Source organism: Pongo abelii, chromosome 15, assembly GCF_028885655.2.
Source record: "Pongo abelii isolate AG06213 chromosome 15, NHGRI_mPonAbe1-v2.0_pri, whole genome shotgun sequence".
NCBI classification, from domain to species: domain Eukaryota; kingdom Metazoa; phylum Chordata; class Mammalia; order Primates; family Hominidae; genus Pongo; species Pongo abelii.
The window spans coordinates 79,058,781-79,074,651 of record NC_072000.2 but is presented as its reverse complement, the minus strand read 5'-3'; the positions used below and the strand labels follow the sequence as shown (position 1 = coordinate 79,074,651).

Genomic DNA, 15,871 nt, shown 5'->3' with positions numbered 1-15,871 from the left:
GTTGGTCTGTCTCCTACCAGTTCGCTTTCCTCTTCCTCTGCATCTTTCTTTTCTTCTTTCTGTTCTTCGATATTTGCATCAAAATCTTCCATCTCTACCTATACCGACCATTAAAAAAAAAAAAAAAAAGACTGAGTTAACATTTAGCAAAATATTGACTCCCTCATTGAGATCTGGAATGAATACAGTTGCCCAGAGCAAGACAGGCTCACTGTTACATACCAAGTAATTTTTAACACCCTAAATTTTGAAACAGAACTGATAAAAGACAGGATACTACTGCCTTTAATTTTCCTTGAATATCCATCTGTATAATTCCCTGTAAAGTTAAGTATAAGTGCTAAGTAGATGGTTACCTATTTTGAATGCCTATGGATTACTAGACTTTTAAAAATCTTTAATGAGTATTTTTCCAATCAAGTAAAAACATGTCAATGATTCAAATTTCAAAATATAAGAAAAAGTATAGTGAAAAGTGGGATGATATTGGCTTGGCCCAGAGTGGTAGCAATGCAAATAAGCAGATGAGTTACAGAGGTCATTAAAAGGTACAACTGACTAAACTTTCTTGACTACATGACAGGTCATAAGGGCAGAGTAAAGAGTCAGGCCTGGCTCACGCCTATAATCCCAGCACTTTGTGAGGTTGGGGCAGGAGGCTCGCTTGAGTCTAGGAGTTCAAGACCAGCCTGGGCAACATAGTGAGGCCCCCATCTCCAAAAAAAAATTAAAAATTAGCTGGGCACGGTGGCATGCGCCTGTAGTCTCAGCTACTCAGGAGGCTGAGGTGAGAGGATCATTTGAACCCAGGAGTTGAGGCAGCAATGAGCTATGATCATGCCACCGCACTCCAGCCGGGGCAATAGAGTCAGACTCTGTCTCAACAATGACAAAAGAGTCAGGGATAACTCCCAGAGCACCGGTTTCTGCAATCAAGTGGTTAGGGTTCTAATTACTAAAACAGAGACTACTAAATGAAAAACAGGTTTGGACGAACTATATTTTGGATAGGTTGAGTTTGAGGTATACTAAGATAATATAGATTTTTTGTAGAGAATTTGGAAAATAATAGTAAAAAGATTATAAAAATCACCTATACTCCCTCCATTCAGAAACACTACTGTTAAGATAGTAATATAATTCAGTTCAGACTTTATAACATTAATGGCACGTAAGTGACAATCTAAGCTACTAGAAAGATTCAGATGATCTATACAGAGGGTACAAAATAAAAACAGAGCCTAGGATGGAGCCCTAAGGGGGCCCTTTTAAAGACTGAGTAGCAGGAGAAGCCAGTGAAGAAGACTGAAAAGAGATAGCCAAAAAAGTAAAAGGAAAACCAGAAGAATGTGAATTCACAAAAGCCAAGAGAAAAATATGTTTTTTAAGAAGGTGGGCATGGTCAACTATATCACATGTGGCTGCAAAATTAATCAATAGAGGAAATGAGAACTGTCCACTGCCACGGAAATCATTAGTCAAAGAGTTGCCAGACAATGGTAGTGGCAGAAGCCAGAAAGAAATGGGTTGAGAAATGGCATGGGAATTAAAAACACATAAAAGAACAATGACGGCTGGGCATGGTGGCTCACGTCTGTAATCCCAGCACTTTCGGAGGCTGAGGTGGGCAGATTACTTGAGGTCAGGAGCTCAAGACCAGCCTGATCAACATGGTGAAACTCCATCTCTACTAAAAATACAAAAATTAGCCAGGCATGGTGGCGCATGCCTGTAGTTCCAGCTACTCAGGAGGCTGAGGCAGGAGAATCGCCTGAACCCCGGAGGCGGAGGTTGCAGTAAGCCGAGATTACACCACTGCACTACAGTCTAGGTGACAGAGTGAGACTCCAACTCAAAAAAAAAAAAAAAAAGCACAATGACAATATTGAATATGGAAGAGGTCAAACAAAACAGAAACCTACAACTGGTAAAAAACAGAAAATTTCTCCTTCCATCAAATAAATAATTAATTCAGGCAAGAATTACCAATGAATGAAAACTTGTTGGGGAAAAGATATTAAGAGTATCTCTCGGCTGTGTTGACCGGGCTGGTCTCCAGCTCCTGGCCTCGAGTGATCTGCCTGCCTCGGCCTCCCGAGGTGCTGGGATTGCAGACGGAGTCTCGCTAACTCAATGCTCAATGGTGCTCAGGCTGGAGTGCAGCGGTGTGATCTCGGCTCGCTGCAACCTCCACCTACCAGCCTCCTGCCTTGGCCTCTTAAAGTGCTAAGATTACAGCCTCTGCCCCGCCGCCACCCCGTCTAGGAAGTGAGGAGCGTCTCTGCCTGGCCACCCATCGTCTGGGATGTGAGGAGCCCCTCTGCCCGGCCGCCCTATCTGGGAAGTGAGGAGCGCCTCTGCCCGGCCGCCCCGTCTGGGAGGTGAGGAGTGCCCCTGCCCGGCCGTCACCCCGTCTGGGAGGAAGTGAGGAGCACCTCTGCCCGGCTGCCCCGTCTGGGAGATGAGGAGCACCTCTGCCCGGCCGCCCCGTCTGGGAGGTGAGGAGCGCCTCTGCCTGGCCACCACCCCGTCTGGGAGGAAGTGAGGAGCGCCTCTGCCCGGCTGCCCCATCTGGGAAGTGAGGAGCGCCTCTGCCTGGCCGCCACCCCGTATGGGAAGTCAGGAGCGCCTCTGCCTGGCCACTCCGTCTGGGAGGTGAGGAGCGCCTCTGCCCGGCCGCCCCGTCTGGGAGGTGAGGAGTGCCTCTGCCCGGCCGTCACCCCGTCTGGGAGGAAGTGAGGAGCACCTCTGCCCGGCTGCCCCGTCTGGGAGATGAGGAGCACCTCTGCCCGGCCGCCCCGTCTGGGAGGTGAGGAGTGCCTCTGCCTGGCCGCCACCCCGTCTGGGAGGAAGTGAGGAGCGCCTCTGCCCGGCTGCCCCATCTGGGAAGTGAGGAGCGCCTCTGCCCGGCCGCCACCCCGTATGGGAAGTGAGGAGCGCCTCTGCCTGGCCACTCCGTCTGGGAAGGGAGGAGCGCCTCTGCCCGGCCGCCCCGTCTGGGAGGTGAGGAGCGCCTCTGCCCGGCTGCCACCCCGTCTGGGAGGAAGTGAGGAGCACCTCTGCCTGGCCGCCCCCTCTGGGAAGTGAGGAGCACCTCTGCCTGGCCGCCACCCCGTCTGGGAGGAAGTGAGGAGCACCTCTGCCTGGCTGCCCCATCTGGGAAGTGAGGAGCGCCTCTGCCCAGCCGCCACACCATCTGGGAAGTGAGGAGCGCCTCTGCCTGGCCACCCCGTCTAGGAGGTGAGGAGCGCCTCTGCCCGGCCGCCCAGTCTGGGAAGTGAGGAGCGCCTCTGCCCGGCCGCCCTGTCTGGGAGGTGAGGAGCGCCTCTGCCTGGCCGCCACCCCGTCTGGGAGGAAGTGAGGAGCGTCTCTGCCCGGCCGCCCCGTCTGGGAAGTGAGGAGCGCCTCTGCCCGGCCGCCCGGTCTGGGAAGTGAGGAGCGCCTCTGCCCGGCCACCCGGTCTGGGAAGTGAGGAGCGCCTCTGCCCGGCCACCCACTCTGGGAAGTGAGGAGCGCCTCTGCCCGGCCGCCCCGTCTGGGAAGTGAGGAGCGCCTCTGCCTGGCTGCCACCCGGTCTGGGAGGAAGTGAGGAGCGCCTCTGCCCAGGCGGCCCCGTCTGGGAAGCGAGGAGCGCCTCTGCCCGGCTGCCCTGTCTGGGAGGTGTACCCAACAGCTCCGAAGAGACAGCGACCATCGGGAGCGGGCCATGAGGACGATGGCGGTTTTGTTGAAAAGAAGGGGGGGAAGTGTGGGGAAAGGAAGGAGAGATCAGATTGTTGCTGTGTCTGTGTAGAAAGAAGTAGGCATAGGAGACTCCATTTTGTTCTGACTAGCAGAAATTCTTCTGCCTTGGGATGCTGTTGATCTATGGCCTTTCCCCCAGCCCTGTGCTCTCTGAAACATGTGCTGTGTCAACTCAGGGTTAAATGGATTAAGGGCGGTGCGAGATGTGCTTTGTTAAACAGATGCTTGAAGGCAGCATGCTCTTTAAGAGTCATCACCACTCCCTAATCTCAAGTACCCAGGGACACAAACACTGCAGAAGGCCGCAGGGTCCTCTGCCTGGGAAAACCAGAGACCTTTGTTCATGTGTTTATCTCCTGACCTCTCCACTATTATCCTATGACCCTCCCATATCCCCTTCTCGGAGAAACACCCAAGAATGATCAATAAATACTTCATAAATTAAAAAAAATAATAATAAAAATAAATAAATAAATAAATAAATAAATAAAAGAAAAAATTCAATGTCAGTGAAAAAATAAATGAATAAATTCTACAAAAAAAAAAAAAAAAAAGAGTATCTCCCTACAGATTACTTATCACAAAGAGAAAAAGGTAGAAAAATTTGATGGATATCACCTTAACCAAGTAATCAGTGCTTAAATCACCAATAATGAGATAAATTAACACCATATGGCTCCTGATGTGACACACTGAGAGGGCACAGTATCACTTATGTAGCATTCCCGCTAATGTTTAACCTGAATCGAAGCATGTGGAAACAAACAGACAAATTCAAATTGAGGGGTATTCTACAAAATAGGCCTATACTCTTCATAAATTCTTTATCTTTCATGACAATGACTAGGCTGAGAAACTATATTTTATATTAAAGGATTGAATCTTGGATTTTTGAAAATTTCTATATACCACGTTATACGGACAACTGGTCAAATGTGAATATAAACTATATGTGAGATAATTCAAGAAATTTAATTCAGGAAATTTATATTACTTAATATAATATTTTATCAATACTAAATTTCCTGCATTTGATAACTGTCATCAAATCAAAAGAGAATGTCCTTGTTCTTACAAGATACCTACTGATGTATTTAAGGGTGAAGGTTTATGAGATCTGCAACTTAACTCTCAAATGGTTCCACAAAAATAGTGACATCATTAACAAGAATGTTAATAAGAACACATGCATTCAGAGAAAAATGTGGCAAAATACTAACTGTGATCTCAATGAAAGGCATACCAGTAGGTGTTCTTGTATGAATACTATTCATGTAACTTTTCTGTAGGTTTTAAGTTTTTCAAAGTAAAATGGTGAAAAAGTAATGTCACTTTGCATTGCATTTGAACCAAAGGATACTCACCTCTTCAATAGCAGCATCTTGCAGCAAAGAACGAATATCTAGACGCATCATGTGACGAGGTGCAGTTTCCCAGTGATCAGCCATCTATTGAAAAATTCAGATGGTCGAGTTATCTCTAGAAACTACTCAAAGACCAAGTAAGCACCCAAGATAAACAACATTTAACAATATTTAAAAATATTGTTAAATATTAATTAAATATTTGTTAAATATTAATTTAATATTGTAAAGTCTAATGGGCTAATTTCTTTTTTTTTTTGAGACAGAATCTCAGTCTGTCACCCAGGCTGGAGTGTAGTGGCGCCAACATGGCTCACTGCAGCCTTGACATGGTGGGCTCAAGTGATCTTCCCACTTCAGCCTCCTCAGTAGCTAGAACCACAGGCACATGACACCATGCCCAGCTAATTTTTGTATTTTTTTGTAGAGACAGGGTTTCGCCATGTTGCCCAGGTTGGTCTCAAACTCCCAGGCTCAAGCAATCCGCCCACCTCAGCCTCCCAAAGTGCTGGGATTACAGGCCTGAGCCACCGTGCCAGGCCATAACAGGCTAATTTCAAGAAGAGCTAGGAAAAGAAACAAAGGAAGAGAAACATTTACTAAAGCAGATAGGAAAGTTATTATGAAAAAAAAGGAGATAAACAAGAGCTTCCAGACAAGAGTGCTGATACAGATGATATGAGGTTTAGAGTACAGTCACACATCACTTAGCAATGGGCATACATTATGAGGAATGGGTCATTAGGCAATTTTGTCATTGTGTGAACATCATAGAGTATACTTACACAAACCTAGATGATAAAGCCTACTGCACATCTAGGTTACAAACTTGTACAGCATGTTAATGTACTGAATACTGTAGGCAACTGCAACACAATGAAGTATTTGTGTATTTAAACATATCTAAACACAGAAAAGGTACAATAAAAATACATTATAATCTTATGGGACCACCATATATGCAGTCCTTCCTTAACCAAAACATCATTATGTAGCGCATGTTAGTACTCTATTATTCTATGTTTCTTAAAATCACCTTATTTATTTCTTTAAGCTTTCTTCCATGAATATTTCTCTTGCCACAAGTCTGGTTATCTGCACTCATTTCAGCCAAATATACCTAAGCAAGAATGAATAATAATTAGGCAAAGATATATAACATTTACATGACAACACAAAGTACCTTAAAGTTCTTTAAGTTTCTACCTCAAATCCCTTGGTTTTTGCTGCACTCCAAAACTGGTCAAAATGCCTAACTCTGTCATTGATGGCATCCAGGATGATGAAGGGAAAAAAGCCATCATCCAGAGTCTTTTTGAAAGTTTTGAACATGCTGGTGCGGTAAGTCTCCTCCATCTCAGCTTCATATTCATATTCCATTACCTAAGGTCCCCCAAAAGAGATACGGAATTAGCAAAAGCGAAGAATCATCCTAAACCTTTTCCTTGGTTAGTATTTGGATAGAGATGACTTTGTAGTCTTTCCTTCACACCCAAGTACTAAAGTACCGTGTTCAGAAAAGAGAGGTCCTTGCCCTCAAAAAACCCACATTTCTCTCCAAACACGTTTTCCTTTAAATACTATTAATGAATCAGAATGAGATCTGAGATGAATACCATACCTTCTTTTTCACTTTCTTTCCAGAATCTGGATCTTTTTCTTCTTTTTCCACTTCAGTGATGAAGTAATCATCCAGGCTTAGAACTCTGGGTGCAGGTCCTCCAAATTCTACCTCCTTATCCTAAGAATCATATAGTCAAGAAGGTTAAAACGAATTTATGGAATAAATTAATGTTCACACCAAAGTTCCCTCTTGTGGCTAAATAATATACAATATTCTGGTGGTTTCAAATCAAGCAGAGGCAAAAATGTTTCTCTGAGTAGATAAAAATATATATGGGACATGATCTACCACATGGGCCAACTCTAATGGATCAAACGGAAGACAATTCTATTGGCATTATGTTGCTTGCTGTTAATAAGAAGGCAAGTGACTACTAACACAAGCAGCACAAGCAGCTGATTTTTCAGCTTCCCCATACTCACTCGAATAAGTTTTGCAACATGTGTCTTTCCACTGCCAGGTAACCCTCTCATTATAACAACAATCTGAAACAGAATAGACCAAAAAAAAAAAAAAATCACTGAGAGAAAATTTTCTGCAATGAGATAACAGTAAACAATGACCTACCATTTTCCAGGATAGACTATACAACAGGCCATGAAACAAACCTTCACAAATTTGAAAGGACAGAAATAACACAAAGTATGTTACTGGACCACAGTGGAATGAAATTAGAAATTAATAGTAAGAAAAAATTAGAGAAACTCACAAATATGTGAAAACTAAACAACATACTCCTAAATAACCAATGAATCAAAGAAAAAATGAAGAGGAACCAGAAATCAAGAGGAGTCAGAAACCAGGAGCCAGAAACCAGGAGGAACCAGAAAATGCTCTGAGATGAATGAAAACAACACGACATACCAAAGCTTACAGGATACAGCTAAAGCAGTGCTTAAAAGGAAATTGATAGCTATAAATGCCTAAAGTAGGAAAGAAATAGGTCTCAAATCAATAACTTAACCATCCACTTTAAGACACTTGAAAAAGAAGAGCAAACTAAAGAAACAGAGGAAAGAAACAATAAAGATTAAAGCAGAAGTTAATAAAAGAGAAAACAAAAAAACAAAAGAGAAAAGTCAATAAAGCCAAATGGTGGCAGTGGTTCTTTAAAAAAGACCAACTTTTTTTTTTTTGAGATGGAGTCTTGCTCTGTTGCCCAGGCTGGAGTGCAGTGGTGCAATCTTGGCTCATTGCAACCTCTGCCTCCCAGGTTTGAGCGATTCTCATGCCTCAGCCTCCCAAGCAGCTGGGATTACAGGTGCCTGCCACCATGCCCAGCTAATTTTTGTGTTTTTAGTAGAGATGGGGTTTCACCACGTTGGCCAGGCTGGTCTTGAACTCCTAGCCTCAAGTGATCCGCCCACTTCAGCCTCCCAAAGTGCTGGGATGACAGGCATGAGCTACCATGCCTGACTAAGATCAACAAACTTGATGAACTCTTACCTAGACTGAATAGAAAAAAAAGAAGATTCAAATTACCAGAATCAGAAATGAAAGCTGGGCTCAGTGGCGTGTGCCTATAATCCCAGTTCCTCAGGAGGCTGAGGCAGGAAGGTCACTTGAGCCCAGGAGTGCAACCCCAGCCTGGGCAACAGTGAGACTCTGCCTCAAGTAAAAAAGAAATGAAGGAGGGGACATTCCTACCAACCTTATAAAAAAGATTACAAAGGAATACTATGAACAATTGTATGCCAACAAATTAGATAATTTAGGTGAAACAGACAAATTCCTGGAAAGATGTAGACTACTAAAATTTACTCGAGAACAAATAAACAATCTGAATAGACCTATAACAAGTGAAGAATCTAAGACAGTAATTTTAAAAAACTACACACAAAGAAAAGCCCAAGCCTGGATGACTTCATTACTGAATTCACCAAACATTTAAATACCAACTCTTCCCAAGGTCTTCAAAAACATCGAATAGGAAGGAATAATTTCTAACTTACTTTATGAGGCCAGCATTACACCAAACCACATACAGACAAGAAAACTACAATATCTCCTATAAATATGGATGCAAAAATCCTCAACAAAATATTAGCAAGCTGAATCCAGCAACATATAAAAATTATTACACACCATGATCAAGTGGGATTTATCCCAGGAATGAAAGTTAACATATGAAATCAATTAATGTAACACATCATATCAACAGACTAAAAACCAAAATCACACGATCATCTCAACTGACACAGAAAAAGCATTCAACAAATCCAACATCCTCTCATGATAAAAACATTCAACAAACTAGGAATAGAAGGGAACTTTCTCAACCTAATAAAGTGCATCTACAAAAAAATTCCACAGCTAGTATCATTTTTTTTTATTATACTTTAAGTTTTAGGGTACATGTGCACAATGTGCAGGTTAGTTACATATGTATACATGTGCCATGCTGGTGTGCTGCACCCATTAACTCGCCATTTAGCATTAGGTATATCTCCTAATGCTATCCCTCCCCACTCCCGCCACCCCACAACAGTCCCCAGAGTGTGATGTTCCCCTTCCTGTGTCCATGTGTTCTCATTGTTCAATTCCCATCTATGAGTGAGAACATGCGGTGTTTGGTTTTTTGTCCTTGTGATAGTTTACTGAGAATGATGATTTCCAATTTTTTTTTTTTTAAAGACGGAGTCTCGCTCTGTCGCCCAGGCTGGAGTGCAGTGGTGCGATCTTGGCTCACCGCAAGCTCAGCCTCCCGGGTTCATGCCATTCTCCTGCCTTAGCCTCCCAAGCAGCTGGGACTACAGGTGCCTGCCACCACACCCAGCTAATTTTTTGTATTTTTAGCACAGACGGGGTTTCGCCGTGTTAGCGAGGATGGTCTCGATCTCCTGACCTCATGATCCGCCCGTCTCAGCCTCCCAAAGTGCTGGGATTACAGGCGTGAGCCACCGCACCCAGCAACATCATTCTTAATGGTAAAAGATTGTATTTTTTTCTCTCTAAATCAGATACAAGACAAGAACGTCCACTCTTGCCATGTCTATTCAACACTGCATTGGAGGTTCTAGCCAGGGCAATTAGGCAAGAAATAAAAGGGATTCAATTCAGAAAGAAAGAAGTAAAAGTATATTTGCAGATGACATGATCTTATACATAGAAAACCTTAAGAATCCACTAAAAATCTACTAAAAGTAATAAATGAATTCAGTGGTATTGCAGGATACAAGATGAATAAACAAAAATAAACCATATTTCCATATATTTGCAATGAACAATCCAAAAATGAAATTAAGCCATCAATAATAACTTTACTACAGGGTACCATGTTCACTTTTTGGGTGACAGGCTCTTTAGAAGCCCAAACTCCAGCATTACACAAAATACCTGTGTAATGAACCTGCACATGTATCCTGAATCCATAATTAAAAAAAAAAAAATGTGAATGTATTAAACAATCCAATCAAAAGGCAGAGATTGTCAGACTGCATTAAAAAACACGATCCGCTGTGTCCTACAGAGTCAGAAATAGGAATCTGAATTTCTAGAGTGATTAGGGAGTTACCCTTGCAAGGATGGTGAAGAAATGTCAGAAATAAAGGGAACCTGAATGGAAAAAAAAAAGATCCAACCATAGGCATACTACAGGAGACACACTTTACATTAAAAGATACAAACAGAATGAAAGTAAGGAAATGGTAAAAGATTTATCATGCAAACAGCAACCACAGGAAAGGTCAAGTAGCTATATATTAATAGTAGGCAAAAAGACTTTAAAACAAGAATCTATTAATTCTGTATATATGGAATTAAAATATCTGGCTGAAATCTCCAGTACCAGTTAATTCAAATGGAGTCAGTCTAATTATTCTGTAATAAGACAAATTTAATAGAATGCACACATTTGGAGGTCACTAGGAAATTAAGCCTAAGCTAATCAAGTCTCCTAATTCTCCCTTTCTATTCCACATACCACAAAACCAAATCCACTTTTCCTCTCTTCAACGCGCAATTAATTGAGGTCTCATGAATATGTTTTAAAATTCAACATCTTTTTTGCCAAGTACTTTAGTGCTAAATTCTTAAAGATTCTATAGTGTAGGCCATTTATGAGATTATATGGTGATTTAGAGATAGTAAAACGTCTTGAATCTGATATTATTACTATGTTGCAGAAAAATAAAGAAATTCTTTTCAGGATATTAACAAGATCTCTTATCTTCTGGTTTGCATGAAGACAAATCAACTTCATAGGACTCACTCTCTCAGGTCTGCTCTCCCGGCCCGGTGGTTTCAAAATATCGTCCACATTCTTTGATTCAGGCTTCTTCTCGACTCGTGGAGCTGGAGGTGGCTGGTGGCTCAGTGAAGGAGCTGGCAGAGGCATTCGCTCCTCAGGATAAGTCCTTCGTTCTCCTAGGATTCCAGCAGTTAAACAAAATTACTATTTGTATAGTAATTATTTTGAAATTCAACTCTCCCCACACATTCTAAGGTAATATAATTCAAACCAAGTCCAGTGATTTTGGGGCCACTTTTAACTTCAATTAGAGAAAATTTAAGGTAATGTAAAATCTACTGAAGTCAAGAAAATGAGATTTAAGTATGATTTCAGGCAAATAGAATGTTTTGCAAAACACTGAATTCATCCTTGTTTGTATTAAATGTAGGAAAGTTAAGCAACAGGACATGGAAGAATAATAAATGCTTTGCTGGATGGTCCTAAGTTCTGTAACTTCTGCTTTATGGTTTTAAGAATAAGAGTTACACCATCTCAGGAGAGCCTGTTCCTATAAATAGTTATGAGTTTCTAGTTTAAGTGTAAATCATAGCAGTGAAAAACTAAAAGCAACCTAAATAACTAACAATAAGGGTCTTGGTCTTATATTTTATCCACTCAATGGAATGTCACAGAGCCATTAATAAAATAGGTTTACATATGAAAAATGTGTATGGTGCAATATCAATCACAACAATCACGATAAAGAAATTATATTATTATACTTTGATTACAACTTCATAAATATGTCTGTAAAGAGAGAATGAGAGGAAAGCTACAAAATTATAATAGCTGTAGTATGGTAGGTAGTGAGACCACTAGTAATTTTGTTTCTACTTTGTTTCAAAAATAAACATGTTTTATTTCATTAATTACACTGCTATTTTTTAGGACAATGCCACCAGCTCTAAGAAATCTGAATACGTTTTACTCTAAAAATTTAAATTCATAGCTACAATGGAAAGCATCTCCCATGCTTTACATTCTCAACATCCTCGTAGTTAATAAGGCATCACTCTACCTCCAAACATGGATGGTCCTTCATAGACTGGTCGGTCAGACTTCCGGTCATAGGACGGCCTATCAAAACCCCCTCTTCTGGATGAGGAATGGTCTTTTTTGTCTCGATATGACTGAGCTCTAGAAGGTGTAATAGGAAGTGCTTCAGCAAATAAAAAATATTTGGGGTTCTCTGCTTTATAATGCAACAGCATTAACTGCCCAATTTTCTCTACAGGCAGGTACTCCACACAGTAAATGTTTATTTTTTTTTTGAGATGGGGGTCTTACTTTGTCAACCAGGCTGGAATGCAGTGGTGTGATCTCGGCTCACTGCAGCCTTGATCTCCAGTGTTCAAGCAATCCTCCCATCTCAGCCTCCTGAGTAGCTGGGACTACGGGTGCACACAACCACACCCGGCCAACTTTTGTTATTTTTTGTAGAGATGGGGTTTCGCCATGTTGGCCAGGCTGGTCTCGAACTCCTGAGCTCAAGAGATCCACCTGCCTTGGCCTCCCAAAGTGCTAGGATTACAGGCGTGAGCCACTACGCCCGGCCAATATTTACATTTTGACTTTGCTTTTTCATTTAGATTTACTTTATATACATATATCTAAAAAGTTCATGGGAAAGCTGGGCATGATGGCTCACGCCTATAATCCCAGCACTTTGGAAGGCCGAGGCAGGTGGATCACTTGAGCTCAGGAGTTTGAGATCAGCCTGGGCAACATGGTGAAACCACATCTTCATCAAAAACAAAAAAAAATTAGCCAGGCATGGTGGCACATGCCTGTGGCCCCAGCTACTCAGGAGACTGAGGTGGGAGGATCACTTGAGCCCAGGAGGTGGAGGCTGCAGTGAGCTGAGACTGCGCCACTGCATTCCAGCCTGGGTGACAGACAGAGAGAGACCCCCGTCTCCATACAAAATAGTAATGAATAAATAAATAAATAGTTCACGGGCTTGCCCCCCTTTCCCTTTCCCTTGGCTGGCTGCCAGAATGCCCTTAGGTATAATAATAATAATAATAATAATAATAATAATAAATAAAAAGCTCATGAATGGCAAAAATAAATTTCTTGCCTACTGAGTATGACTGCACCTTTATTGACAATACCATTTCCATTCCTTTCTGGCTATCTCCATCTCCCATTTAATTCTCTGGAATTCAAGCTACCAAGTCAAGGACCTACTTTCCTGAAAACTGGTCCAGAATTGTTCTTTCCCCTCCAAATTACATATACACATGCATGAGAAGAATATGTTACTTATTAAATTTCTCTTAAATTTTTACTGTTAAGTATATAGTAATTTGCACACCTAGCAAAGATTGTTTTATAGCATACCTATCATCTCGGGGTCGGCGTTCTCTGTCAAATCGATCCCGGTCATAGTCAATAACACCACGATCCCGGTCTCGATCTCTATGTGTCTCACGATCCCTTTTAAAATCTCGATGATCTGCTATGACATTACTTTGACGATCAAAATAAGGCTCACGATCTCTTTCTCTATCATAACGATCACGTTGGCCTGCATGCTCTACAAAAACAATTAGTACAAAATAACTATATCCCTTTTATAGAAATAAAAGCAGAAAAGTATAAATCTAACTTCAGAGCTGGTATAAATTTTTGCCCTAAATTCAACTTAAGAATCTTTTAGCTGTATTAAATGGAGGCTCAGATAATCTCACCAAAAGGAAAATCACGTGATAATTAGGCCCTAAAATGTTTAAAAATACTGACCTCTCTGGGAATCCTACCTGTCTCAAAAGTTGATCTTTCAGGTAGTGGATCTGGGCGTAGAGTTATTCTTTCTCCATAAGGTATCTGTTCAACTTTATTAGTGGATATATCTGGTAAACAAAATCAGAGATAAAGTACTGTAAGAGTGAAGCTAGAAAAAGCTAAAGCTGAAGCTAACAATCCCTGTAGAATCCCAAATACAAGTTCACTATCATTACTCACCTCGGCCATGGCCATAATCAACAGTCTGTTGTACTGGTGGTGGCTTGGACATTGGTGGCATACCCATAGGCACTGGGCCAGGAGGGGGAATGGAAGAGTGAACAGGTGGGGGTGGTAATACTGGAGCAGATGGAATTGCTGCAGTTTCTGACTTAAATTCTGAATTCAGTCCTTGTTCATCATTTGTATCCCAGAGCCCATAGAAAGAATCTTCATCCCATCGTTCCTGTTCTACAGCTGAAGTTTGTGGCTTTATCACTGGAGGAGGAGGAGGTAGAGGTGGAGGAGGTGGAGGTGGTGGTATTGGGACAGGTGGCCTGGTCACAGGAACAGATGATCTTGCTGGTGGAGCAGAGGGTCTTACAATTGAACCTGGTGGTTTGCCCATAGGAGGGGGAGGTCTATAGGACCCTGGAGGCTAGAGAACAGAATAATAGCTTAGCGGACAAGTATACCACTATGTTTTTATAGATCAGTGGAAATTAAAATCTGGTTCTCAATTTATAAGAAAAAAGTTAACACCTTGGACTCACTCAACATTTCGTGCTTCAAAACATACCATCAAAAAAAATGAGGACAAGCCACAGAAAGGGAGAAAACATAGGCAAATCTTATATTTAATAAAGAACTTGAATTCAGAATATACAAAACACTTAAACTCGGTAAGACAAATCACAAAAAAAAAACTATGGCCAAAAGATGAGAATAGATATTTCTCCAAAGAAAATATATAAATGCCCAATAAGCACATGAAAAGATGCTCACCATCATTAGTCATTAGGGAAATGCAAATTAAAATCCCAATGAGATACCATTTTCATATGCACTGGAATGGTTATAATTAATAAGACAGACAAAAACAAATGATGGCAAGGATATAGGAAAGAAAAACCCTTTTAGATTGTTAGTGGGAATAAATGGTGCCACTATAGAAAATGGTTTGCCAATTTCTCTCAAAAAGTCAAACATAATTTTTTTTTTTTTTTTTTTTTTTGAGACGGAGTTTCACTCTTGTTGCCCAGGCTGGAGTGCAATGGCGCGATCTCAGCTCACTGCAACCTCTGCCTCCCAGGTTCAAGTGATTCTCCTGCCTCAGCCTTCTGAGTAACTGGGATTACAGGCACCCGCCACCACGTCCAGCTGATTTTTTGTATTTTTGGTAGAGATGGGGTTTCACTATGTTGGTCAGGCTGGTCTCGAACTCCTGACCTCAGGCGATCCACCCGCCTCAGCCTCCCAAAATGCTGGGATTACAGGCATGAAACACCGCACCCGGCCAAACATAAATTTATCATATGGCTCAGCAATTTCATTTCTAGGTATCTATCCAAGAAAAATAAAAACATACATCCATCCAAAGACTTGCACACAAACATTCATAGCCGTACTATTCAACAACCCTCATGTCCATCAACTGGTGAATGGTTAAACAAAATGTGGCATATTCATGTCACAGGTTATAAATAAAAACAAATTTTAAAAGCAGTAAAAAGAAATGAAGTACTGAGTCGTGCTACAACATGGATAAACTTTGAAAAGAAGATAGACACAAAAGACTACATATTATGTAATTCATTTATACGAAATGCCCAGAAAGGCAAATCTATATAGACAGAAAGTGCTGGGACTAGGGTAGGAATGAGGATTAACTAACTGTAAACTGGTGCAGTGATCTTACAGGGGTAATGAAAATGTTTTAAAATTTCCATACTCCAAATTAGGGTGGTAGCCATGTAAGATTCAAATGTCCCAGGCCAATACCAAATCTACTGAACTTCTGTAGGTGGGGTCCCACCAGTAATTCAAAATTAAAAAAACAAAACCCTCCATGAATAATTCTGATTTATACCCCTTGGTTAAGAACTATCTTCCTAAGCTCAGTGTGCAGGAAGGAGAGAAATGAATATATAAATAAGAACTATCTTCCTACTCTAGAGACCT

At 41.6% G+C, this 15,871-nt stretch overlaps 1 protein-coding gene across 3 annotated transcripts in view; it reads right to left on the bottom strand.

Moving 5' to 3' along the window:
- The window catches only part of YLPM1 (YLP motif containing 1), a 75,589-nt gene that overhangs the window by 15,073 nt on the left and 44,645 nt on the right, over positions 1 to 15,871 (bottom strand). For all 3 annotated transcript variants that reach the window (XR_010137073.1, XM_024231466.3, XM_024231467.3), the window contains 11 exons: positions 13,931 to 14,348; positions 13,726 to 13,818; positions 13,307 to 13,502; positions 11,982 to 12,100; positions 10,943 to 11,097; positions 7,155 to 7,217; positions 6,730 to 6,849; positions 6,315 to 6,491; positions 6,145 to 6,228; positions 5,109 to 5,192; positions 18 to 98 (listed from right to left, as the gene is read on the bottom strand). Coding sequence is in view for 2 of the 3 variants with exons in the window: in XM_024231466.3 (XP_024087234.2) it covers positions 18 to 98; positions 5,109 to 5,192; positions 6,145 to 6,228; positions 6,315 to 6,491; positions 6,730 to 6,849; positions 7,155 to 7,217; positions 10,943 to 11,097; positions 11,982 to 12,100; positions 13,307 to 13,502; positions 13,726 to 13,818; positions 13,931 to 14,348 (1,590 nt within the window). In the remaining variant the exon portion in view is untranslated. The remainder of the gene's footprint in view (positions 1 to 17; positions 99 to 5,108; positions 5,193 to 6,144; positions 6,229 to 6,314; positions 6,492 to 6,729; positions 6,850 to 7,154; positions 7,218 to 10,942; positions 11,098 to 11,981; positions 12,101 to 13,306; positions 13,503 to 13,725; positions 13,819 to 13,930; positions 14,349 to 15,871) is intronic.